The 25,968-nt window shown below is 34.9% G+C and overlaps 1 protein-coding gene and 1 pseudogene across 2 annotated transcripts in view; both read left to right on the forward strand.

Moving 5' to 3' along the window:
- Positions 1 to 47: 47 nt before the first annotated feature.
- LOC146162704 (uncharacterized) lies at positions 48 to 25,428 on the forward strand (annotated as a pseudogene). Its single transcript, XR_014494641.1, has 7 exons — positions 48 to 311; positions 1,023 to 1,246; positions 1,785 to 1,956; positions 3,675 to 3,849; positions 19,184 to 19,434; positions 22,391 to 23,187; positions 24,455 to 25,428. The product of XR_014494641.1 is annotated as an uncharacterized LOC146162704 (transcript).
- The window catches only part of LOC146162705 (uncharacterized), a 27,397-nt gene continuing 23,849 nt past the window's right edge, over positions 22,421 to 25,968 (forward strand). Inside the window, exon 1 of the mRNA XM_083385274.1 lies at positions 22,421 to 22,617. Within this exon, the coding sequence (XP_083241400.1) occupies positions 22,421 to 22,617 (197 nt within the window). The remainder of the gene's footprint in view (positions 22,618 to 25,968) is intronic.

Consider the following 25,968-nt stretch of genomic DNA (forward strand, 5'->3'; position numbering starts at 1 on the left):
CTCGTTAACAAATAATAAACAACGTATTTTATGCTGAGTCATGTGCGACAGCGATCGGCGAAGTATTTCGAAAATGTAAATAAAAAAGTTTTTGCAGAATAAATTAATAATTTAATTAATCGTCACCTAGCTTGCATTTTGCAAGATTAAGGAGCGTGAAAACATGAATGTAGCAATTTCAAAGGCTGCTGTGCGAATGCGTCGCATATTGGATCACGTAAAATGCAATTCTCACATAAGGACGGTTTTCTTTTTCTCCAAACACAAGAAAATCGATGTTTTCGAAGCTCAAATGAGTTATTATGACTCTGGTAAGTTAGCAGTGTAGAGAAGCAATTTATTAGACCTTCTTTGAAATTGTTTTACACCTACTAATTGTTATAGTGGAGTTTAATATGTTTGACATATGACCCTTTCTACATGTTTTTCATTTTAAACTCAATTACTAATACCATCCTGTTTAATTTAACGCGAACCACTTTCCATAGGCTCGTGAATAAATGCAAACAATGGTCTTGGTGTTTTAAACAAGTTATCAAACTTTCCACGTGGCTTTGCAAACAACAAGTTTGAGTCCCAAGTCTTTGCCATAATATGTTTAGTGTAAGTATCAGTATATCAATGTTAAACTGGGTCATTTATTTGGAGCAATGTTTCACAAAGCAAATAGTAAACACTTATACAAAGTTAAGAATAATGTAACTCATAAACTTTTAAAAACACATCTGTTTCACCTACGAATTATATCAGTTCAAGTCGCCCAGGGCTCCCAAAAGAAAAAAAGTTTAGTTGCTTTGTTTAGTCAAGAGGTTGACTTCAATTTTTCAACACTGAAAGATATATAAAATTCTGCATATTTTGCAGCAAACCACTAAATTACATCTACTAATTATTCTTTGTTCTTCACTTCATTAAATAGAAGTTTGATGTGCTAATATAAAAATACATCAATAATTCATTTCCTATATTAAAAACTTTTCAATCAGCAATTTATTAATCTTCCCCCTTTCTTCTGTTTTTAGGTGTTTCCAAAGCCGACAAAGCAATTGTTTTTCTTCATGGCAACCCAACATCTTCCTATTTATGGAGGAACGTGATTTCCCATGTTGAGAGTGTCGGAAGATGCTTGGCTCCGGACCTGGTGGGAATGGGAAGATCTTCCAAGATTCCTGGATCCATGTACACCTTCTAGGATCACTACAAGTACCTTGAGAAGTGGATGGATTCCGTAAACTTGCTAAGTAAAGTAGGTTTTCGATCGCCAATATTCATTTTAAATTGATGCATCTACATATTGGTTTAAATAAAATGTTTATGATTTAAGTGTTAACCACTGTGCAAAAGTTTCTGTTTGCACTTAAAAAACGTTTTTGTATGTGCATAGTGGAGATTGCCTTGAAATTGTATAAAAATTGTGTTATTATGTTGACAAGCTTTCGCACAATCGTGCTTCATCTGGTCAAAGTAGGATTAGAAGGAATAAAAAGATCAACATTAGAACACAACTTGCCGTTTAACAGTGGACCCTGATTACAATCATAATATTATACTCTAGGGGCAATAAACTGTGTATTGCAAAGTTTACCGTCTTTCAATTTCTGTAGACACTATTTTGTTAAATGTAGGTAGAACTTTAACGCATAATATTCGGAGGTATTACTTTAACACATCAGGAGTATCAAAGCGCGTATGGAAGTAGGTAACATTTGTATAAATATAGAAGTCAACATCATGAAGTTAAAAAGAGTTGTTACTTCTATACATGGGATTCAATATTTTCTTAGGTTGACCTTGTGATCCACGATTGGGGCTCTGCACTGGGTTTCCACTGGGCCAACATGCATCGTAACAGGGTGAGTTCCATCACTTTCATGGAAGCCCTTGTCACACCCATGACCTGGGAGCAATTCCCCGAAGCTGGACGCAAGATTTTTCAAGCGATGCGATCCCCTGCTGGTATGTTACTCTTTTTGCATTTGGTTTTCAATTATTTGGTCATACCCTGGGTTGAGGTTAATAAGAACGGGACTTTTTTGTCTGTCATGTTTGGGTTTATTTGGAATGGAATTTTTGATTTACATTTATAAGTAGGGTGATTTATTTTTAACCCCCAATTTGATCTAATAAAAATACATTGATTTTATCAATACTTTTTGTATATAAAGTACTACATACATTAGTGTCTTTGCTTTGCCAGTTACTTGTTTTTAATGTTTTACTGATCACCAATGGAACATGAATCAGTATTTTCTTTCAGGTTTATGCCAATCTCTTAAATAAATTACCCTATTTATAAGTGACTGAGTAACAAGTATCGCACAAATACAGGCCAAGTGCTCACTTCTCAGTTACCAATTAAAGCAATTTAGACTAAAAAAATTTTCTTCTGGTATTTATTGGTTTTTTTCAACATTTCATCTAAATATCCAGGAAACCTTCATCAGGGAATGTAGCCTACCACGCTCAAGAGCACGCAAAGTAAAAAAAATAATATATTATCCCTGGTAGCAACAGCATATTTATAAAGCCATTTCCTGACTTATTTTAATAAGAGGTGGTGCGTTGTTTATGGCAGATTAATAAAACTAACTAAAGGCCACTTAAATAAACTTCTAATTGGTATACTTTGAATACACACCCCACTTGGCCAAGTTGTAAAAAATACCCATACTTGTATGAGGACCACTACTCTAATTGGACAAACTTACCCAAATGCAAATAACAGGTAAAATTTAGTATTGAATCACTGAAACCATTTAACTGAATGCCCAATTGTAAAAGTTTAAATATTACCTAATTTGTAAAATGTTTTCGAACAATTTATCAGTACTATGTCTCTATGCAAGGTTTCCACCTAGTTATTTAATCTGTCTTTAAATTAATTTGTGTTTTAAAAATTTGTAAAACCCTTTGTTTTCCAAAAGTTTTTAAATAGCATTGAATTTTTTTATGTGTAGCTTGCGGTTATTTGTTTAGAAAGTCCCAGAGTAACACAAAATTTTAAACTATTTGTTATTGTGTTAACCATGGCTTTTATGCTGCCATATTTTCAAATTATATTAAATATATATTCAGTAATCCAGGTCCGTGGAAAATCTATACATTTTCAAAGTGTTTTAAAGTTTTATTTTCTGTAAAGTGTGTAGCAGCCAGACTTGGACAACTAGATAATTCTAGTTTTCTAATTTAATGATTAAAAGCAAAATGCGGCTAATTCGAATTCTTATCTAAGTTGTAAATTGCTTGTTTGCTCTAATTCTAGTTTCAATCTATTCGGATTTTTCTAAAAATGCTACTTTTTCCAATGGCCTTTTCGTCTTTTATGCGAAACAAATAATTTGAATTATTACTATTTAGTCAGAATGACTTATTAGTGGTTTTTACATTCTGAAAAGCTAAAACATATAAAAATTAGCACCGAAATATTTATCATTCGCATTATAATAAGAATAAATTGCAATTTAAATATAGTTAATTGTAAATAATTAAATGTAATTCTAATTTAAATTTTAATTAAGTTCTAGATTTCAAGAATTCGGAAATTCTAATTCTAATCTAATTTGAGTAAACAAACATCATCCAATTCTAATCTAATTTGGAAAAATAAAATGATCCAATTTTTGGCAGCCCTGTGTTTGTTTCCTTACACTCAAACCGCTCTTCACTGACTCCAGGTGACGACATGATCCTCCAGAAGAACCTGTTTGTCCAGAACATTCTTCCGGCATCCTGCGTCAGTTGAGTGACAAGGAGATGGAAGTTTACCTGGAGCCATTTAAAGATGCTGGAGAGGACAGGAGACCAACTCTTACCTGGCCTCGCCAGATTCCAATCAAACCAGATGGTAGGGTGTGTTTTTTTTCGTATTTTAGAAAGCTGTTTTTTCAACCTTTTTTTAGTCACCAAACACTTAATGCATTAAAAACGCCAGATTCTAATCAACCCAGAAGGTATGGCGATAGTTTTTTTAAGTTTTAGAAAGTTTAACAGTGATTTCCAACCTTTTTTGGCCACAAAACACCTAATTCATTATTAACGCCAGATTCTAATCAAACCAGATGGTAGGGTGTAGTTTTTTTAAAGTTTTAGAAAGTTAATGTTTTTCAACCTTTTTTTGAGTCACCCTGATGCATTAAAACGCGAGATTCCAATCAAACCAGATGGTAGGGTGTAGTTTTTTTGGTTTTAGAAAGCTGTTTTTTTAACGTTTTTTGATCACCAAACACCTGATGCAATAAAAACGCGAGATTCCAATCAAACCAGATGGTAGGGTGTAGTTTTTTTGGTTTTAGAAAGCTGTTTTTTTAACGTTTTTTGATCACCAAACACCTGATGCAATAAAAACGCGAGATTCCAATCAAACCAGATGGTAGGGTGTAGTTTTTTTGGTTTTAGAAAGCTGTTTTTTTAACGTTTTTTGATCACTAAACTCCTGATGCAATAAAAGCGCCAGATTCCAATCAAACCAGATGGTAGGGTGTAGTTTTTTTGGTTTTAGAAAGCTGTTTTTTTAACGTTTTTTGATCACTAAACTCCTGATGCAATAAAAACGCAAGATTCCAATCAAACCAGATGGTAGGGGGTAGTTTGTTTTAGTTTTAGAAAGCTGTTTTTTTTCAACATTTTTTGGTCACTAAACTCCTGATGCAATAAAAGCGCCAGATTCCAATCAAACCAGATCGTAGGGGGTAGTTTGTTTTAGTTTTAGAAAGCTGTTTTTTTTTTAATTTTTTGGTCACCAAACACCTGATGCAATAAAAACGCAAGATTCCAATCAAACCAGATGGTAGGGTGTAGTTTTTTTGGTTTTAAAAAGCTGTTTTTTTAACGTTTTTTGATCACCAAACACCTGATGCAATAAAAACGCAAGATTCCAATCAAACCAGATGGTAGGGTGTAGTTTTTTTGGTTTTAAAAAGCTGTTTTTTTAACGTTTTTTGATCACTAAACTCCTGATGCAATAAAAGCGCCAGATTTCAATCAAACCAGATTGTAGGGGGTAGTTTGTTTTAGTTTTAGAAAGCTGTTTTTTTTTAACATTTTTTTGGTCACCAAACACCTGATGCAATAAAAACGCAAGATTCCAATCAAACCAGATGGTAGGGTGTAGTTTTTTTGGTTTTAGAAAGCTGTTTTTTTAACGTTTTTTGATCACTAAACTCCTGATGCAATAAAAACGCAAGATTCCAATCAAACCAGATGGTAGGGGGTAGTTTGTTTTAGTTTTAGAAAGCTGTTTTTTTTCAACATTTTTTGGTCACCAAACACCTGATGCAATAAAAACGCAAGATTCCAATCAAACCAGATGGTAGGGTGTAGTTTTTTTGGTTTTAGAAAGCTGTTTTTTTAACGTTTTTTGATCACCAAACACCTGATGCAATAAAAACGCGAGATTCCAATCAAACCAGATGGTAGGGGGTAGTTTGTTTTAGTTTTAAAAAGCTGTTTTTTTTAACATTTTTTGGTCACCAAACACCTGATGCAATAAAAACGCAAGATTCCAATCAAACCAGATGGTAGGGTGTAGTTTTTTTGGTTTTAGAAAGCTGTTTTTTTAACGTTTTTTGATCACCAAACACCTGATGCAATAAAAACGCGAGATTCCAATCAAACCAGATGGTAGGGTGTAGTTTTTTTGATTTTAGAAAGCTGTTTTTTTCAACTTTTTTTGGTCATTAAACTCCTGATGCAATAAAAGCGCCAGATTCCAATCAAACCAGATCGTAGAGGGTAGTTTGTTTTAGTTTTAGAAAGCTGTTTTTTTTAACATTTTTTGGTCACCAAACACCTGATGCAATAAAAACGCAAGATTCCAATCAAACCAGATGGTAGGGGGTAGTTTGTTTTAGTTTTAGAAAGCTGTTTTTTTTCAACATTTTTTGGTCACTAAACTCCTGATGCAATAAAAGCGCCAGATTCCAATCAAACCAGATCGTAGGGGGTAGTTTGTTTTAGTTTGAGAAAGCTGTTTTTTTTAACATTTTTTGGTCACCAAACACCTGATGCAATAAAAACGCAAGATTCCAATCAAACCAGATGGTAGGGGGTAGTTTGTTTTAGTTTTAGAAAGCTGTTTTTTTTTAACATTTTTTTGGTCACCAAACACCTGATGCAATAAAAACGCAAGATTCCAATCAAACCAGATGGTAGGGTGTAGTTTTTTTGGTTTTAGAAAGCTATTTTTTTTAACATTTTTTGATCATCAAACACCTGATGCAATAAAAACGCAAGATTCCAATCAAACCAGATCGTAGGGGGTAGTTTGTTTTAGTTTTAGAAAGCTGTTTTTTTTTAACATTTTTTGGTCACCAAACACCTGATGCAATAAAAACGCGAGATTCCAATCAAACCAGATGGTAGGGTGTAGTTTTTTTGGTTTTAGAAAGCTGTTTTTTTAACGTTTTTTGATCACCAAACACCTGATGCAATAAAAACGCAAGATTCCAATCAAACCAGATGGTAGGGTGTAGTTTTTTTGGTTTTAGAAAGCTGTTTTTTTAACGTTTTTTGGTCACCAAACACCTGATGCAATAAAAACGCGAGATTCCAATCAAACCAGATGGTAGGGTGTAGTTTTTTTTAGTTTTAGAAAGCTGTTTTTTTTCAACATTTTTTGGTCACCAAACACCTGATGCAATAAAAACGCGAGATTCCAATCAAACCAGATCGTAGGGGGTAGTTTGTTTTAGTTTTAGAAAGCTGTTTTTTTTAACGTTTTTTGGTCACCAAACACCTGATGCAATAAAAACGCGAGATTCCAATCAAACCAGATGGTAGGGGGTAGTTTGTTTTAGTTTTAGAAAGCTGTTTTTTTTAACATTTTTTGGTCACTAAACTCCTGATGCAATAAAAGCGCCAGATTCCAATCAAACCAGATCGTAGGGGGTAGTTTGTTTTAGTTTTAGAAAGCTGTTTTTTTTTAACATTTTTTTGTCACCAAACACCTGATGCAATAAAAGCGCGAGATTCCAATCAAACCAGATGGTAGGGTGTAGTTTTTTTGGTTTTAGAAAGCTGTTTTTTTAACGTTTTTTGATCACCAAACACCTGATGCAATAAAAACGCAAGATTCCAATCAAACCAGATGGTAGGGTGTAGTTTTTTTGGTTTTAGAAAGCTGTTTTTTTAACGTTTTTTGGTCACCAAACACCTGATGCAATAAAAACGCGAGATTCCAATCAAACCAGATTGTAGGGGGTAGTTTGTTTTAGTTTTAGAAAGCTGTTTTTTTTAACATTTTTTGGTCACTAAACTCCTGATGCAATAAAAGCGCCAGATTTCAATCAATCCAGATCGTAGGGGGTAGTTTGTTTTAGATTTAGAAAGCTGTTTTTTTTTAACATTTTTTGGTCACCAAACACCTGATGCAATAAAAACGCGAGATTCCAATCAAACCAGATGGTAGGGTGTAGTTTTTTTGGTTTTAGAAAGCTGTTTTTTTAACGTTTTTTGATCACCAAACACCTGATGCAATAAAAACGCAAGATTCCAATCAAACCAGATGGTAGGGTGTAGTTTTTTTGGTTTTAGAAAGCTGTTTTTTTAACGTTTTTTGATCACTAAACTCCTGATGCAATAAAAACGCAAGATTCCAATCAAACCAGATGGTAGGGTGTAGTTTTTTTGGTTTTAGAAAGCTGTTTTTTTTTAACATTTTTTTGGTCACCAAACACCTGATGCAATAAAAACGCAAGATTCCAATCAAACCAGATGGTAGGGTGTAGTTTTTTTGGTTTTAGAAAGCTATTTTTTTTAACATTTTTTGATCATCAAACACCTGATGCAATAAAAACGCAAGATTCCAATCAAACCAGATGGTAGGGTGTAGTTTTTTTGGTTTTAGAAAGCTGTTTTTTTAACGTTTTTTGATCACCAAACACCTGATGCAATAAAAACGCAAGATTCCAATCAAACCAGATGGTAGGGTGTAGTTTTTTTGGTTTTAGAAAGCTGTTTTTTTTTAACATTTTTTGGTCACTAAACTCCTGATGCAATAAAAACGCGAGATTCCAATCAAACCACATGGTAGGGTGTAGTTTTTTTAGTTTTAGAAAGCTGTTTTTTTAAGTTTTTTGGTCACCAAACACCTGATGCAATAAAAACGCAAGATTCCAATCAAACCAGATGGTAGGGTGTAGTTTTTTTTAGTTTTAGAAAGCTGTTTTTTTTCAACATTTTTTGGTCACCAAACACCTGATGCAATAAAAACGCGAGATTCCAATCAAACCAGATCGTAGGGGGTAGTTTGTTTTAGTTTTAGAAAGCTGTTTTTTTTAACGTTTTTTGGTCACCAAACACCTGATGCAATAAAAACGCGAGATTCCAATCAAACCAGATGGTAGGGGGTAGTTTGTTTTAGTTTTAGAAAGCTGTTTTTTTTAACATTTTTTGGTCACTAAACTCCTGATGCAATAAAAGCGCCAGATTCCAATCAAACCAGATCGTAGGGGGTAGTTTGTTTTAGTTTTAGAAAGCTGTTTTTTTTTAACATTTTTTGGTCACTAAACTCCTGATGCAATAAAAGCGCCAGATTTCAATCAATCCAGATCGTAGGGGGTAGTTTGTTTTAGATTTAGAAAGCTGTTTTTTTTTAACAATTTTTGGTCACCAAACACCTGATGCAATAAAAACGCGAGATTCCAATCAAACCAGATGGTAGGGTGTAGTTTTTTTGGTTTTAGAAAGCTGTTTTTTTAACGTTTTTTGATCACCAAACACCTGATGCAATAAAAACGCAAGATTCCAATCAAACCAGATGGTAGGGTGTAGTTTTTTTGGTTTTAGAAAGCTGTTTTTTTAACGTTTTTTGATCACTAAACTCCTGATGCAATAAAAACGCAAGATTCCAATCAAACCAGATGGTAGGGTGTAGTTTTTTTGGTTTTAGAAAGCTGTTTTTTTTAACATTTTTTGGTCACTAAACTCCTGATGCAATAAAAGCGCCAGATTCCAATCAAACCAGATCGTAGGGGGTAGTTTGTTTTAGTTTTAGAAAGCTGTTTTTTTTTAACATTTTTTGGTCACCAAACACCTGATGCATGCAATAAAAACGCAAGATTCCAATCAAACCAGATGGTAGGGTGTAGTTTTTTTGGTTTTAGAAAGCTGTTTTTTTAACGTTTTTTGATCACCAAACACCTGATGCAATAAAAACGCGAGATTCCAATCAAACCAGATGGTAGGGGGTAGTTTGTTTTAGTTTTAGAAAGCTGTTTTTTTTAACATTTTTTGGTCACTAAACTCCTGATGCAATAAAAGCGCCAGATTCCAATCAAACCAGATCGTAGGGGGTAGTTTGTTTTAGTTTTAGAAAGCTGTTTTTTTTAAAGATTTTTTGGTCACCAAACACCTGATGCAATGAAAACGCGAGATTCCAATCAAACCAGATGGTAGGGTGTAGTTTTTTTGGTTTTAGAAAGCTGTTTTTTTAACGTTTTTTGATCACCAAACACCTGATGCAATAAAAACGCAAGATTCCAATCAAACCAGATGGTAGGGTGTAGTTTTTTTGGTTTTAGAAAGCTGTTTTTTTAACGTTTTTTGGTCACCAAACACCTGATGCAATAAAAACGCGAGATTCCAATCAAACCAGATCGTAGGGGGTAGTTTGTTTTAGTTTTAGAAAGCTGTTTTTTTAACGTTTTTTGGTCACCAAACACCTGATGCAATAAAAACGCGAGATTCCAATCAAACCAGATTGTAGGGGGTAGTTTGTTTTAGTTTTAGAAAGCTGTTTTTTTTAACATTTTTTGGTCACTAAACTCCTGATGCAATAAAAGCGCCAGATTCCAATCAAACCAGATCGTAGGGGGTAGTTTGTTTTAGTTTTAGAAAGCTGTTTTTTTTTAACATTTTTTGGTCACCAAACACCTGATGCAATAAAAACGCAAGATTCCAATCAAACCAGATGGTAGGGTGTAGTTTTTTTGGTTTTAGAAAGCTATTTTTTTAACGTTTTTTGATCACCAAACACCTGATGCAATAAAAACGCGAGATTCCAATCAAACCAGATGGTAGGGGGTAGTTTGTTTTAGTTTTAGAAAGCTGTTTTTTTTAACATCTTTTGGTCACTAAACTCCTGATGCAATAAAAGCGCCAGATTCCAATCAAACCAGATCGTAGGGGGTAGTTTGTTTTAGTTTTAGAAAGCTGTTTTTTTTTAACATTTTTTGGTCACCAAACACCTGATGCAATGAAAACGCGAGATTCCAATCAAACCAGATGGTAGGGTGTAGTTTTTTTGGTTTTAGAAAGCTGTTTTTTTAACGTTTTTTGATCACCAAACACCTGATGCAATAAAAACGCAAGATTCCAATCAAACCAGATGGTAGGGTGTAGTTTTTTTGGTTTTAGAAAGCTGTTTTTTTAACGTTTTTTGGTCACCAAACACCTGATGCAATAAAAACGCGAGATTCCAATCAAACCAGATCGTAGGGGGTAGTTTGTTTTAGTTTTAGAAAGCTGTTTTTTTAACGTTTTTTGATCACCAAACACCTGATGCAATAAAAACGCGAGTTTCCAATCAAACCAGATGGTAGGGGGTAGTTTGTTTTAGTTTTAGAAAGCTGTTTTTTTTAACATTTTTTGGTCACTAAACTCCTGATGCAATAAAAGCGCCAGATTCCAATCAAACCAGATCGTAGGGGGTAGTTTGTTTTAGTTTTAGAAAGCTGTTTTTTTTTTAACATTTTTTGGTCACCAAACACCTGATGCAATAAAAACGCGAGATTCCAATCAAACCAGATGGTAGGGTGTAGTTTTTTTGGTTTTAGAAAGCTGTTTTTTTAACGTTTTTTGATCACCAAACACCTGATGCAATAAAAACGCAAGATTCCAATCAAACCAGATGGTAGGGTGTAGTTTTTTTGGTTTTAGAAAGCTGTTTTTTTAACGTTTTTTGATCACTAAACTCCTGATGCAATAAAAGCGCCAGATTCCAATCAAACCAGATGGTAGGGGGTAGTTTGTTTTAGTTTTAGAAAGCTGTTTTTTTTTAACATTTTTTGGTCACCAAACACCTGATGCATGCAATAAAAACGCAAGATTCCAATCAAACCAGATGGTAGGGTGTAGTTTTTTTGGTTTTAGAAAGCTGTTTTTTTAACGTTTTTTGATCACCAAACACCTGATGCAATAAAAACGCGAGATTCCAATCAAACCAGATGGTAGGGTGTAGTTTTTTGGGGTTTTAGAAAGCTGTTTTTTTAACGTTTTTTGATCACCAAACACCTGATGCAATAAAAACGCAAGATTCCAATCAAACCAGATGGTAGGGTGTAGTTTTTTTGGTTTTAGAAAGCTTTTTTTTTTTTAACATTTTTTGGTCACTAAACTCCTGATTCAATAAAAACGCGAGATTCCAATCAAACCAGATGGTAGGGTGTAGTTTTTTTGGTTTTAGAAAGCTGTTTTTTTAACGTTTTTTGATCACCAAACACCTGATGCAATAAAAACGCGAGATTCCAATCAAACCAGATGGTAGGGGGTAGTTTGTTTTAGTTTTAGAAAGCTGTTTTTTTTAACATTTTTTGGTCACCAAACACCTTATGCAATAAAAACGCAAGATTCCAATCAAACCAGATGGTAAGGGGTAGTTTGTTTTAGTTTTAGAAAGCTATTTTTTTTAACATTTTTTGATCACCAAACACCTGATGCAATAAAAACGCGAGATTCCAATCAAACCAGATGGTAGGGTGTAGTTTTTTTGGTTTTAGAAAGCTGTTTTTTTAACGTTTTTTGATCACCAAACACCTGATGCAATAAAAACGCGAGATTCCAATCAAACCAGATGGTAGGGGGTAGTTTGTTTTAGTTTTAGAAAGCTGTTTTTTTTAACATCTTTTGGTCACTAAACTCCTGATGCAATAAAAGCGCCAGATTTCAATCAAACCAGATCGTAGGGGGTAGTTTGTTTTAGATTTAGAAAGCTGTTTTTTTTAACATTTTTTGGTCACCAAACACCTGATGCAATAAAAACGCGAGATTCCAATCAAACCAGATGGTAGGGTGTAGTTTTTTTGGTTTTAGAAAGCTGTTTTTTTAACGTTTTTTGATCACCAAACACCTGATGCAATAAAAACGCAAGATTCCAATCAAACCAGATGGTAGGGTGTAGTTTTTTTGGTTTTAGAAAGCTGTTTTTTTAACGTTTTTTGATCACTAAACTCCTGATGCAATAAAAACGCAAGATTCCAATCAAACCAGATGGTAGGGTGTAGTTTTTTTGGTTTTAGAAAGCTGTTTTTTTAACGTTTTTTGGTCACCAAACACCTGATGCAATAAAAACGTGAGATTCCAATCAAACCAGATTGTAGGGGGTAGTTTGTTTTAGTTTTAGAAAGCTGTTTTTTTTAACATTTTTTGATCACTAAACTCCTGATGCAATAAAAGCGCCAGATTCCAATCAAACCAGATCGTAGGGGGTAGTTTGTTTTAGTTTTAGAAAGCTGTTTTTTTTTAACATTTTTTGGTCACCAAACACCTGATGCATGCAATAAAAACGCAAGATTCCAATCAAACCAGATCGTAGGGTGTAGTTTTTTTGGTTTTAGAAAGCTGTTTTTTTAACGTTTTTTGATCACCAAACACCTGATGCAATAAAAGCGCCAGATTCCAATCAAACCAGATCGTAGGGGGTAGTTTGTTTTAGTTTTAGAAAGCTGTTTTTTTTTAACATTTTTTGGTCACCAAACACCTGATGCAATGAAAACGCGAGATTCCAATCAAACCAGATGGTAGGGTGTAGTTTTTTTGGTTTTAGAAAGCTGTTTTTTTAACGTTTTTTGATCACCAAACACCTGATGCAATAAAAACGCAAGATTCCAATCAAACCAGATGGTAGGGTGTAGTTTGTTTGGTTTTAGAAAGCTATTTTTTTAACGTTTTTTGATCACCAAACACCTGATGCAATAAAAACGCGAGATTCCAATCAAACCAGATGGTAGGGGGTAGTTTGTTTTAGTTTTAGAAAGCTGTTTTTTTTAACATCTTTTGGTCACTAAACTCCTGATGCAATAAAAGCGCCAGATTCCAATCAAACCAGATCGTAGGGGGTAGTTTGTTTTAGTTTTAGAAAGCTGTTTTTTTTTAACATTTTTTGGTCACCAAACACCTGATGCAATGAAAACGCGAGATTCCAATCAAACCAGATGGTAGGGTGTAGTTTTTTTGGTTTTAGAAAGCTGTTTTTTTAACGTTTTTTGATCACCAAACACCTGATGCAATAAAAACGCAAGATTCCAATCAAACCAGATGGTAGGGTGTAGTTTTTTTGGTTTTAGAAAGCTGTTTTTTTAACGTTTTTTGGTCACCAAACACCTGATGCAATAAAAACGCGAGATTCCAATCAAACCAGATCGTAGGGGGTAGTTTGTTTTAGTTTTAGAAAGCTGTTTTTTTAACGTTTTTTGATCACCAAACACCTGATGCAATAAAAACGCGAGTTTCCAATCAAACCAGATGGTAGGGGGTAGTTTGTTTTAGTTTTAGAAAGCTGTTTTTTTTAACATTTTTTGGTCACTAAACTCCTGATGCAATAAAAGCGCCAGATTCCAATCAAACCAGATCGTAGGGGGTAGTTTGTTTTAGTTTTAGAAAGCTGTTTTTTTTTTAACATTTTTTGGTCACCAAACACCTGATGCAATAAAAACGCGAGATTCCAATCAAACCAGATGGTAGGGTGTAGTTTTTTTGGTTTTAGAAAGCTGTTTTTTTAACGTTTTTTGATCACCAAACACCTGATGCAATAAAAACGCAAGATTCCAATCAAACCAGATGGTAGGGTGTAGTTTTTTTGGTTTTAGAAAGCTGTTTTTTTAACGTTTTTTGATCACTAAACTCCTGATGCAATAAAAGCGCCAGATTCCAATCAAACCAGATGGTAGGGGGTAGTTTGTTTTAGTTTTAGAAAGCTGTTTTTTTTTAACATTTTTTGGTCACCAAACACCTGATGCATGCAATAAAAACGCAAGATTCCAATCAAACCAGATGGTAGGGTGTAGTTTTTTTGGTTTTAGAAAGCTGTTTTTTTAACGTTTTTTGATCACCAAACACCTGATGCAATAAAAACGCGAGATTCCAATCAAACCAGATGGTAGGGTGTAGTTTTTTGGGGTTTTAGAAAGCTGTTTTTTTAACGTTTTTTGATCACCAAACACCTGATGCAATAAAAACGCAAGATTCCAATCAAACCAGATGGTAGGGTGTAGTTTTTTTGGTTTTAGAAAGCTTTTTTTTTTTAACATTTTTTGGTCACTAAACTCCTGATTCAATAAAAACGCGAGATTCCAATCAAACCAGATGGTAGGGTGTAGTTTTTTTGGTTTTAGAAAGCTGTTTTTTTAACGTTTTTTGATCACCAAACACCTGATGCAATAAAAACGCGAGATTCCAATCAAACCAGATGGTAGGGGGTAGTTTGTTTTAGTTTTAGAAAGCTGTTTTTTTTAACATTTTTTGGTCACCAAACACCTTATGCAATAAAAACGCAAGATTCCAATCAAACCAGATGGTAGGGGGTAGTTTGTTTTAGTTTTAGAAAGCTATTTTTTTTAACATTTTTTGATCACCAAACACCTGATGCAATAAAAACGCGAGATTCCAATCAAACCAGATGGTAGGGTGTAGTTTTTTTGGTTTTAGAAAGCTGTTTTTTTAACGTTTTTTGATCACCAAACACCTGATGCAATAAAAACGCGAGATTCCAATCAAACCAGATGGTAGGGGGTAGTTTGTTTTAGTTTTAGAAAGCTGTTTTTTTTAACATCTTTTGGTCACTAAACTCCTGATGCAATAAAAGCGCCAGATTTCAATCAAACCAGATCGTAGGGGGTAGTTTGTTTTAGATTTAGAAAGCTGTTTTTTTTTAACATTTTTTGGTCACCAAACACCTGATGCAATAAAAACGCGAGATTCCAATCAAACCAGATGGTAGGGTGTAGTTTTTTTGGTTTTAGAAAGCTGTTTTTTTAACGTTTTTTGATCACCAAACACCTGATGCAATAAAAACGCAAGATTCCAATCAAACCAGATGGTAGGGTGTAGTTTTTTTGGTTTTAGAAAGCTGTTTTTTTAACGTTTTTTGATCACTAAACTCCTGATGCAATAAAAACGCAAGATTCCAATCAAACCAGATGGTAGGGTGTAGTTTTTTTGGTTTTAGAAAGCTGTTTTTTTAACGTTTTTTTAGTCACCAAACACCTGATGCAATAAAAACGTGAGATTCCAATCAAACCAGATTGTAGGGGGTAGTTTGTTTTAGTTTTAGAAAGCTGTTTTTTTTAACATTTTTTGATCACTAAACTCCTGATGCAATAAAAGCGCCAGATTCCAATCAAACCAGATCGTAGGGGGTAGTTTGTTTTAGTTTTAGAAAGCTGTTTTTTTTTAACATTTTTTGGTCACCAAACACCTGATGCATGCAATAAAAACGCGAGATTCCAATCAAACCAGATCGTAGGGTGTAGTTTTTTTGGTTTTAGAAAGCTGTTTTTTTAACGTTTTTTGATCACCAAACACCTGATGCAATAAAAACGCGAGATTCCAATCAAACCAGATGGTAGGGGGTAGTTTGTTTTAGTTTTAGAAAGCTGTTTTTTTTAACATTTTTTGGTCACTAAACTCCTGATGCAATAAAAGCGCCAGATTCCAATCAAACCAGATCGTAGGGGGTAGTTTGTTTTAGTTTTAGAAAGCTGTTTTTTTTTAACATTTTTTGGTCACCAAACACCTGATGCAATGAAAACGCGAGATTCCAATCAAACCAGATGGTAGGGTGTAGTTTTTTTGGTTTTAGAAAGCTGTTTTTTTAACGTTTTTTGATCACCAAACACCTGATGCAATAAAAACGCAAGATTCCAATCAAACCAGATGGTAGGGTGTAGTTTGTTTGGTTTTAGAAAGCTGTTTTTTTAACGTTTTTTGGTCACCAAACACCTGATGCAATAAAAACGCGAGATTCCAATCAAACCAGATCGTAGGGGGTAGTTTGTTTTAGTTTTAGAAAGCTGTTTTTTTAACGTTTTTTGATCACCAAACACCTGATGCAATAAAAACGCGAGATTCCACTCAAACCAGATGGTAGGGGGTAGTTTGTTTTAGTTTTAGAAAGCTGTTTTTTTTAACATTTTTTGGTCACTAAACTCCTGATGCAATAAAAGCGCCAGATTCCAATCAAACCAGATCGTAGGGGGTAGTTTGTTTTAGTTTTAGAAAGCTGTTTTTTTTTAACATTTTTTGGTCACCAAACACCTGATGCAATAAAAACGCAAGATTCCAATCAAACCAGATGGTAGGGTGTAGTTTTTTTGGTTTTAGAAAGCTGTTTTTTTAACGTTTTTTGATCACCAAACACCTGATGCAATAAAAACGCGAGATTCCAATCAAACCAGATGGTAGGGGGTAGTTTGTTTCAGTTTTAGAAAGCTGTTTTTTTTAACATTTTTTGGTCACTAAACTCCTGATGCAATAAAAGCGCCAGATTCCAATCAAACCAGATCGTAGGGGGTAGTTTGTTTTAGTTTTAGAAAGCTGTTTTTTTTTAACATTTTTTGGTCACCAAACACCTGATGCAATGAAAACGCGAGATTCCAATCAAACCAGATGGTAGGGTGTAGTTTTTTTGGTTTTAGAAAGCTGTTTTTTTAACGTTTTTTGATCACCAAACACCTGATGCAATAAAAACGCAAGATTCCAATCAAACCAGATGGTAGGGTGTAATTTTTTTGGTTTTAGAAAGCTGTTTTTTTAACGTTTTTTGGTCACCAAACACCTGATGCAATAAAAACGCGAGATTCCAATCAAACCAGATGGTAACGGGTAGTTTGTTTTAGTTTTAGAAAGCTGTTTTTTTAACGTTTTTTGATCACCAAACACCTGATGCAATAAAAACGCGAGATTCCAATCAAACCAGATGGTAGGGGGTAGTTTGTTTTAGTTTTAGAAAGCTGTTTTTTTTAACATTTTTTGGTCACTAAACTCCTGATGCAATAAAAGCGCCAGATTCCAATCAAACCAGATCGTAGGGGGTAGTTTGTTTTAGTTTTAGAAAGCTGTTTTTTTTAACATTTTTTGGTCACCAAACACCTGATGCAATAAAAACGCGAGATTCCAATCAAACCAGATGGTAGGGTGTAGTTTTTTTGGTTTTAGAAAGCTGTTTTTTTAACGTTTTTTGATCACCAAACACCTGATGCAATAAAAAGGCAAGATTCCAATCAAACCAGATGGTAGGGTGTAGTTTTTTTGGTTTTAGAAAGCTGTTTTTTTAACGTTTTTTGATCACTAAACTCCTGATGCAATAAAAGCGCCAGATTCCAATCAAACCAGATGGTAGGGGGTAGTTTGTTTTAGTTTTAGAAAGCTGTTTTTTTTTAACATTTTTTGGTCACCAAACACCTGATGCATGCAATAAAAACGCAAGATTCCAATCAAACCAGATGGTAGGGTGTAGTTTTTTTGGTTTTAGAAAGCTGTTTTTTTAACGTTTTTTGATCACCAAACACCTGATGCAATAAAAACGCGAGATTCCAATCAAACCAGATGGTAGGGTGTAGTTTTTTGGGGTTTTAGAAAGATGTTTTTTTAACGTTTTTTGATCACCAAACACCTGATGCAATAAAAACGCAAGATTCCAATCAAACCAGATGGTAGGGTGTAGTTTTTTTGGTTTTAGAAAGCTGTTTTTTTTTTAACATTTTTTGGTCACTAAACTCCTGATTCAATAAAAACGCGAGATTCCAATCAAACCAGATGGTAGGGTGTAGTTTTTTTTGGTTTTAGAAAGCTGTTTTTTTAACGTTTTTTGATCACCAAACACCTGATGCAATAAAAACGCGAGATTCCAATCAAACCAGATGGTAGGGTGTAGTTTTTTTGGTTTTAGAAAGCTGTTTTTTTAACGTTTTTTGATCACCAAACACCTGATGCAATAAAAACGCGAGATTCCAATCAAACCAGATGGTAGGGGGTAGTTTGTTTTAGTTTTAGAAAGCTGTTTTTTTTAACATTTTTTGGTCACCAAACACCTTATGCAATAAAAACGCAAGATTCCAATCAAACCAGATGGTAGGGTGTAGTTTTTTTTGTTTTAGAAAGCTGTTTTTTTAACGTTTTTTGATCACCAAACACCTGATGCAATAAAAACGCAAGATTCCAATCAAACCAGATGGTAGGGTGTAGTTTTTTTGGTTTTAGAAAGCTGTTTTTTTAACGTTTTTTGATCACCAAACACCTGATGCAATAAAAACGCAAGATTCCAATCAAACCAGATGGTAGGGGGTAGTTTGTTTTAGTTTTAGAAAGCTGTTTTTTTTTAACATTTTTTGGTCACCAAACACCTGATGCAATAAAAACGCAAGATTCCAATCAAACCAGATGATAGGGCGGTAATATTTTTCAAGTTTTACAAAGGTAATGTTTTTTCACATTTTTTAGCCACCAAACACCTAGTACATTAAAATAAATTACTTTTTAACCACACTGAAACATCCAATAGTTACAAAGCCAAATAGGTTGAGTAAATCAACGTCATCTAAAAAAAATACGTTTTGATACGCAGACGCGAATCTAGGGTTTTCGTTTTTTGGGGACCGTGAAGTTTTTGAGATGAATTTGAATCTTACGTGATAATAGTGACGTCACAAAGTAACTTAAAGTTACGTCATAAACAATCTAGGTTGGGGAGGTGTTACTTTTAATGCAAAAGCTACATAACTAAGATGTTATCAATTCTCGCAAATCGAAAAAAAATCCTTTATATTGTTTAAGTTGCCGAGACTTTATTTTCTCAGGTGCAATTAGACGCACAGCGCCGTTGGGTTAAACTGATTTAATAGAAATGGGCTTAAACATCCTATAAACATAATTTAGATTCGCGCGAAGCGCTAAATAAAGTTGCTTTCGCGTAGTTAACGTAAGCAAAAAATACATGTTGGGGAGGGGCCATGGTCACCTAATACATTAAAAAAACGCAAGTAACACCGGGAACGCACCGGGAGCGTCGCGGCACACAAGATGCGGAGTAGTGCCTTAGAATTATCTCGTTGTATAAGTCGTTAAATTTCACGCTTTTTTAAGATAATGCCGATATACTTCTATCTCACCTTGACATTCATTATCAAGCCACATTACAGATCCGTGCTGTATACTGTGTATAGTGTACCTTTGAATTATCTCGTTATCCAAGTCTTCGTATTTCCCACAATTCAAGGTCCAGCTGACTGACGACTACAACCGATGGATGCCTCGCTCCTCCGATCTTCCCAAACTCCACATCGGAGCAGATCCGGGATTCTTCTCCTCCTTTATCAAGGATCAGATCCGAAGCTGGCCGAACCTTGAGAGCGCCGAGGTGGCTGGACTCCACTTCTTGCAGGAGGACTCGCCCGAACAAATCGGGAAGACTATCGAGCAATTTCTGGTCGACAAAGTCCACAGGTAGTCGTGTCAATGGAAATGTATCCTCTAATCATAGATTTCGCAAGTTGTCGTGTCAATGACAAAAGATTGGTTATTTGGTAAAGCTGGTGTCAATGACAAAATATTGGTTATTTGATTGGTAATCCACAGGTATAGTCGTGCCAATTGAAAAAGATTGGTAACTTGATACATCTGTTGATAATTTTTTTAAAGTCCACCTCTAATCATGTCTACAAAGTCACACAGCGGTTTCTGGTTAACAGAGTCCACAAGTAGTCGTGTCAATAGGGAATGATTGTTAATTTGGTAAAGCTGACTTTATTTTTTTTTCTGATGCAATGAAAACGCGAGATTCCAATCAAACCAGATGGTAGGGTGTAGTTTTTTTGGTTTTAGAAAGCTGTTTTTTTAACGTTTTTTGATCACCAAACACCTGATGCAATAAAAACGCAAGATTCCAATCAAACCAGATGGTAGGGTGTAATTTTTTTGGTTTTAGAAAGCTGTTTTTTTAACGTTTTTTGGTCACCAAACACCTGATGCAATAAAAACGCGAGATTCCAATCAAACCAGATGGTAACGGGTAGTTTGTTTTAGTTTTAGAAAGCTGTTTTTTTAACGTTTTTTGATCACCAAACACCTGATGCAATAAAAACGCGAGATTCCAATCAAACCAGATGGTAGGGGGTAGTTTGTTTTAGTTTTAGAAAGCTGTTTTTTTTAACATTTTTTGGTCACTAAACTCCTGATGCAATAAAAGCGCCAGATTCCAATCAAACCAGATCGTAGGGGGTAGTTTGTTTTAGTTTTAGAAAGCTGTTTTTTTTAACATTTTTTGGTCACCAAACACCTGATGCAATAAAAACGCGAGATTCCAATCAAACCAGATGGTAGGGTGTAGTTTTTTTGGTTTTAGAAAGCTGTTTTTTTAACGTTTTTTGATCACCAAACACCTGATGCAATAAAAAGGCAAGATTCCAATCAAACCAGATGGTAGGGTGTAGTTTTTTTGGTTTTAGAAAGCTGTTTTTTTAACGTTTTTTGATCACTAAACTCCTGATGCAATAAAAGCGCCAGATTCCAATCAAACCAGATGGTAGGGGGTAGTTTGTTTTAGTTTTAGAAAGCTGTTTTTTTTAACATTTTTTGGTCACCAAACACCTGATGCATGCAATAAAAACGCAAGATTCCAATCAAACCAGATGGTAGGGTGTAGTTTTTTTGGTTTTAGAAAGCTGTTTTTTTAACGTTTTTTGATCACCAAACACCTGATGCAATAAAAACGCGAGATTCCAATCAAACCAGATGGTAGGGTGTAGTTTTTTGGGGTTTTAGAAAGATGTTTTTTTAACGTTTTTTGATCACCAAACACCTGATGCAATAAAAACGCAAGATTCCAATCAAACCAGATGGTAGGGTGTAGTTTTTTTGGTTTTAGAAAGCTGTTTTTTTTTTAACATTTTTTGGTCACTAAACTCCTGATTCAATAAAAACGCGAGATTCCAATCAAACCAGATGGTAGGGTGTAGTTTTTTTTGGTTTTAGAAAGCTGTTTTTTTAACGTTTTTTGATCACCAAACACCTGATGCAATAAAAACGCGAGATTCCAATCAAACCAGATGGTAGGGTGTAGTTTTTTTGGTTTTAGAAAGCTGTTTTTTTAACGTTTTTTGATCACCAAACACCTGATGCAATAAAAACGCGAGATTCCAATCAAACCAGATGGTAGGGGGTAGTTTGTTTTAGTTTTAGAAAGCTGTTTTTTTTAACATTTTTTGGTCACCAAACACCTTATGCAATAAAAACGCAAGATTCCAATCAAACCAGATGGTAGGGTGTAGTTTTTTTTGTTTTAGAAAGCTGTTTTTTTAACGTTTTTTGATCACCAAACACCTGATGCAATAAAAACGCAAGATTCCAATCAAACCAGATGGTAGGGTGTAGTTTTTTTGGTTTTAGAAAGCTGTTTTTTTAACGTTTTTTGATCACCAAACACCTGATGCAATAAAAACGCAAGATTCCAATCAAACCAGATGGTAGGGGGTAGTTTGTTTTAGTTTTAGAAAGCTGTTTTTTTTTAACATTTTTTGGTCACCAAACACCTGATGCAATAAAAACGCAAGATTCCAATCAAACCAGATGATAGGGCGGTAATATTTTTCAAGTTTTACAAAGGTAATGTTTTTTCACATTTTTTAGCCACCAAACACCTAGTACATTAAAATAAATTACTTTTTAACCACACTGAAACATCCAATAGTTACAAAGCCAAATAGGTTGAGTAAATCAACGTCATCTAAAAAAAATACGTTTTGATACGCAGACGCGAATCTAGGGTTTTCGTTTTTTGGGGACCGTGAAGTTTTTGAGATGAATTTGAATCTTACGTGATAATAGTGACGTCACAAAGTAACTTAAAGTTACGTCATAAACAATCTAGGTTGGGGAGGTGTTACTTTTAATGCAAAAGCTACATAACTAAGATGTTATCAATTCTCGCAAATCGAAAAAAAATCCTTTATATTGTTTAAGTTGCCGAGACTTTATTTTCTCAGGTGCAATTAGACGCACAGCGCCGTTGGGTTAAACTGATTTAATAGAAATGGGCTTAAACATCCTATAAACATAATTTAGATTCGCGCGAAGCGCTAAATAAAGTTGCTTTCGCGTAGTTAACGTAAGCAAAAAATACATGTTGGGGAGGGGCCATGGTCACCTAATACATTAAAAAAACGCAAGTAACACCGGGAACGCACCGGGAGCGTCGCGGCACACAAGATGCGGAGTAGTGCCTTAGAATTATCTCGTTGTATAAGTCGTTAAATTTCACGCTTTTTTAAGATAATGCCGATATACTTCTATCTCACCTTGACATTCATTATCAAGCCACATTACAGATCCGTGCTGTATACTGTGTATAGTGTACCTTTGAATTATCTCGTTATCCAAGTCTTCGTATTTCCCACAATTCAAGGTCCAGCTGACTGACGACTACAACCGATGGATGCCTCGCTCCTCCGATCTTCCCAAACTCCACATCGGAGCAGATCCGGGATTCTTCTCCTCCTTTATCAAGGATCAGATCCGAAGCTGGCCGAACCTTGAGAGCGCCGAGGTGGCTGGACTCCACTTCTTGCAGGAGGACTCGCCCGAACAAATCGGGAAGACTATCGAGCAATTTCTGGTCGACAAAGTCCACAGGTAGTCGTGTCAATGGAAATGTATCCTCTAATCATAGATTTCGCAAGTTGTCGTGTCAATGACAAAAGATTGGTTATTTGGTAAAGCTGGTGTCAATGACAAAATATTGGTTATTTGATTGGTAATCCACAGGTATAGTCGTGCCAATTGAAAAAGATTGGTAACTTGATACATCTGTTGATAATTTTTTTAAAGTCCACCTCTAATCATGTCTACAAAGTCACACAGCGGTTTCTGGTTAACAGAGTCCACAAGTAGTCGTGTCAATAGGGAATGATTGTTAATTTGGTAAAGCTGACTTTATTTTTTTTCATTCTACTTTTAGTCATGTCTACAAAATTTCGCTTATTTTTTCCATCTTGACACTAAAAATAAACTAAAAACGAGTCTTTTAGTGAAAGGACAATAACTGTGCGTTCACCTTCCCTATAGGGCTGTTTACTGTTCGTTATATTTTCTTTGGATACATCACAGAAGGTCGCAGAATACTAATGAAAGAAAAAAAGAAGAAAATTCGTGCCGATGATGCGCGTTTTTTTAACCACAGCTTTATGCAATATAACTAGCAAGGTAAAGTATTTTTTTTAATAGATGATTGTTATGACACAACACAGAATAAAGACCATTGCCATAAACTTGCCCGGGTGCAAACTATAAAATAGGCGTCCCTCCTTCATGTTTAATCACATTTGCTATCATATCAATTGTTTTACATTGCGCTTAGAGGCGTTACAAAATAATAGTATACAGTTATAGTTATGCGACAAACAAAGAAAGAGATTTATGCTAAACATAAAAAATAAGATTAAAAATATATGGATAACGCGATAGATAGTATATAACTTATACAGCCAAGAGATAGGCGGGAATTAAGTATTTCGGGCACCACGCCTAGTGATGTCAGCTACTTGACATTTTATTCCGATACCAATATCATATATTTTGGGCAAACAGTTTCGCGATTTGATCTAATACGAAATGGTGCCAATGCCAAAATGCCATTACTGTGCCCAAACAAACAAAATAGGTAAAATTGATAGGTTAAAAGGTACATTTTCAGGTAATTAGGCAAAAAGTTTGCTTCACCGTTAAGTTTAGGAACCACCGGTTATCAACTTTAGCGATGACAGGGATGTAGTTACGTGTAAGAAGGCGCTGACTCTTAAGGCGGAAGCCGACGACTGTCCAAGTCGCTTACACGTCCTTGTATCTGACTCCAAAGGAGCAGACCACTCGAATACCTTTCCTTAACTTCTTGAACTCTAGACAGAGTCACTCCACTCAGTTGATATTGCTTGTTGAGTATATATTCACAAATTTCAGTACACAAGATAACGTAACGCGTGGATTCAAGCTGCTAGTCAATAAGACGTATTAAACACAATAACATCGAGTAGAATTGAATGGGAAACGCTGCAAGCAGACAGTTCGGTGCTAGGTCACGCCTCAGTTAACGCCGGTCATGTGTATAGTGACGTCAAATTGGGCAAATTAGTAGGGAAATAGTAAAATAACTTCCAAACTCTACATAACCTCCTACATTTTGACAAATTTACCTGAAAGGTAAAATCACTGCGTCAGATCACGAAAAATTGCTAAATTTTTTTTATTAATTTGGTATCGGATCGGCACCGATACCAGCCTAGAATCGGACGAGTAGCTGCCACTCGGTATTATCGGCCTCATCCTTTACCTACTCTTTGCATGTAGCTGTGTACAGCAGTCGCGATTTCATGATATTGTTTTCCATGGGCTTTAATACATATATTTTAAACACATTTAATACTGTACAAGTGTACATCCCCATAATTTAAATTTTGCGACATATGTTTTACAGGCATTTCTATCAAAGGAGACTACATGTCCAGGGTGGGACAGAAAAACCTACCACATTTTAAATTGTCACTGTACCAAAGCTGTAGCAGCTTGACAGGAAGTTGAATTGAAACTTCGCAGCAGAGGACCTACCATTTGTGTTTCAGGTTTTAGTTTTTATAAATAAATAATGTTTTGTGCAAATTTTTAAAATTTTGTATCTGTATGTAAAATGGCCTGGACTGGCGAACACCGTGCATTTATTGTGGAAGATTTCGTTAGAAATGGGGAATCTGTGACTCGAGGGCGCCACCTACAGGATGTAATCGTTAACACATAAAGTATCAACTGGTTACCTTTTGACTTTGAGATGAGACAATAAATGTTTTTATTGCTTATACATTTTGTCTCTTTTTCCTAGTTAGTGGACCATTGCAAAAAGCCTTACTTACCAGGGTTACTTTTAAATGTGATTAATTTCACTTTATTTCGTGGTAGGCCTATAGCATTTACGTTGCATGTTCTATCGTTTCCTTAACTTGTTTCTGCAAGTGAAAACAGATATGGGCCGAAAATTCCCGCCTTAATTTATGGGTTAGATGTGAAAGGGGTATAGTTGTAAGGGGTTCATTTTCTTATACGTTAGTTCAGTAACGACTATGCAAAATTAATTTTAGATTAATCAAAATATTTTACTTATTAAGAAACAATGAAAAACTGGCCATAACGCTTAACCGCTTAACTTTAAGAAAATTTTCAAAAAAATTTTACTTATGATTCAATCTGGCGACGTAGTTTACGAACGTCATATTAATGAAGATCTAGCAATTCTTACCTGCGTTCTACGATGGGCGAAACTTCACTTCTTCACCTTGCCTTTTTATGTATTACCGCTAAAATAAATTCAAATACGGCCAGGTAATTGTGGGATGTTTGGAAAATATATTTAATAAATATACTTTATGCATATAATGCGTACAGTCATATTATTAAATTTGGGCCAGCTAACATCTTTAAAGGCAAATATAATCATCTGTTAAAATGGTTAAATGCCTATGGTTTATTATACTTTTGCCAACTTTTACTCCGTAAATTTCTACAATGGCTTGGTCCGAGCAATCACCGTTTAAAAAGACTTTAAATTTGTTGTTTCGAGCAATACGAAAAACTCTTTTATGTGCCTAATACGCCACTTTTCAAATCGAAAATTTTGCTAATTTAGACCATATTAACGCAGTTCTCTTAAGATTATTTTTTGTATAATACCATGTTATGACGTGACTGTGTAAAGTCATCTCTAATAATGCATTCAACTTAAGTATTTTGCTCGCTGCACCCTCGTAAGTCGGGTCGGCCTGGTGTTGATATGTTTAATTGGAGTAAGATGCGAAACAGGTGCAAACAGAGTGGTGTACACTGCCCTAACAATTCGCATTTAAATTTGAGACAGTAAAATATGCTGTCAATAGATGTTATTTTACTAAGAGAAGCCCCTTTCTAAAAGGCAAGTCGCACGCGCCCACTGTTTCTACTTCA

This window comes from Ascidiella aspersa, chromosome 3, assembly GCF_963924565.1.
Source record: "Ascidiella aspersa chromosome 3, kaAscAspe10.2, whole genome shotgun sequence".
Taxonomy (NCBI): Eukaryota; Metazoa; Chordata; class Ascidiacea; order Phlebobranchia; family Ascidiidae; genus Ascidiella; species Ascidiella aspersa.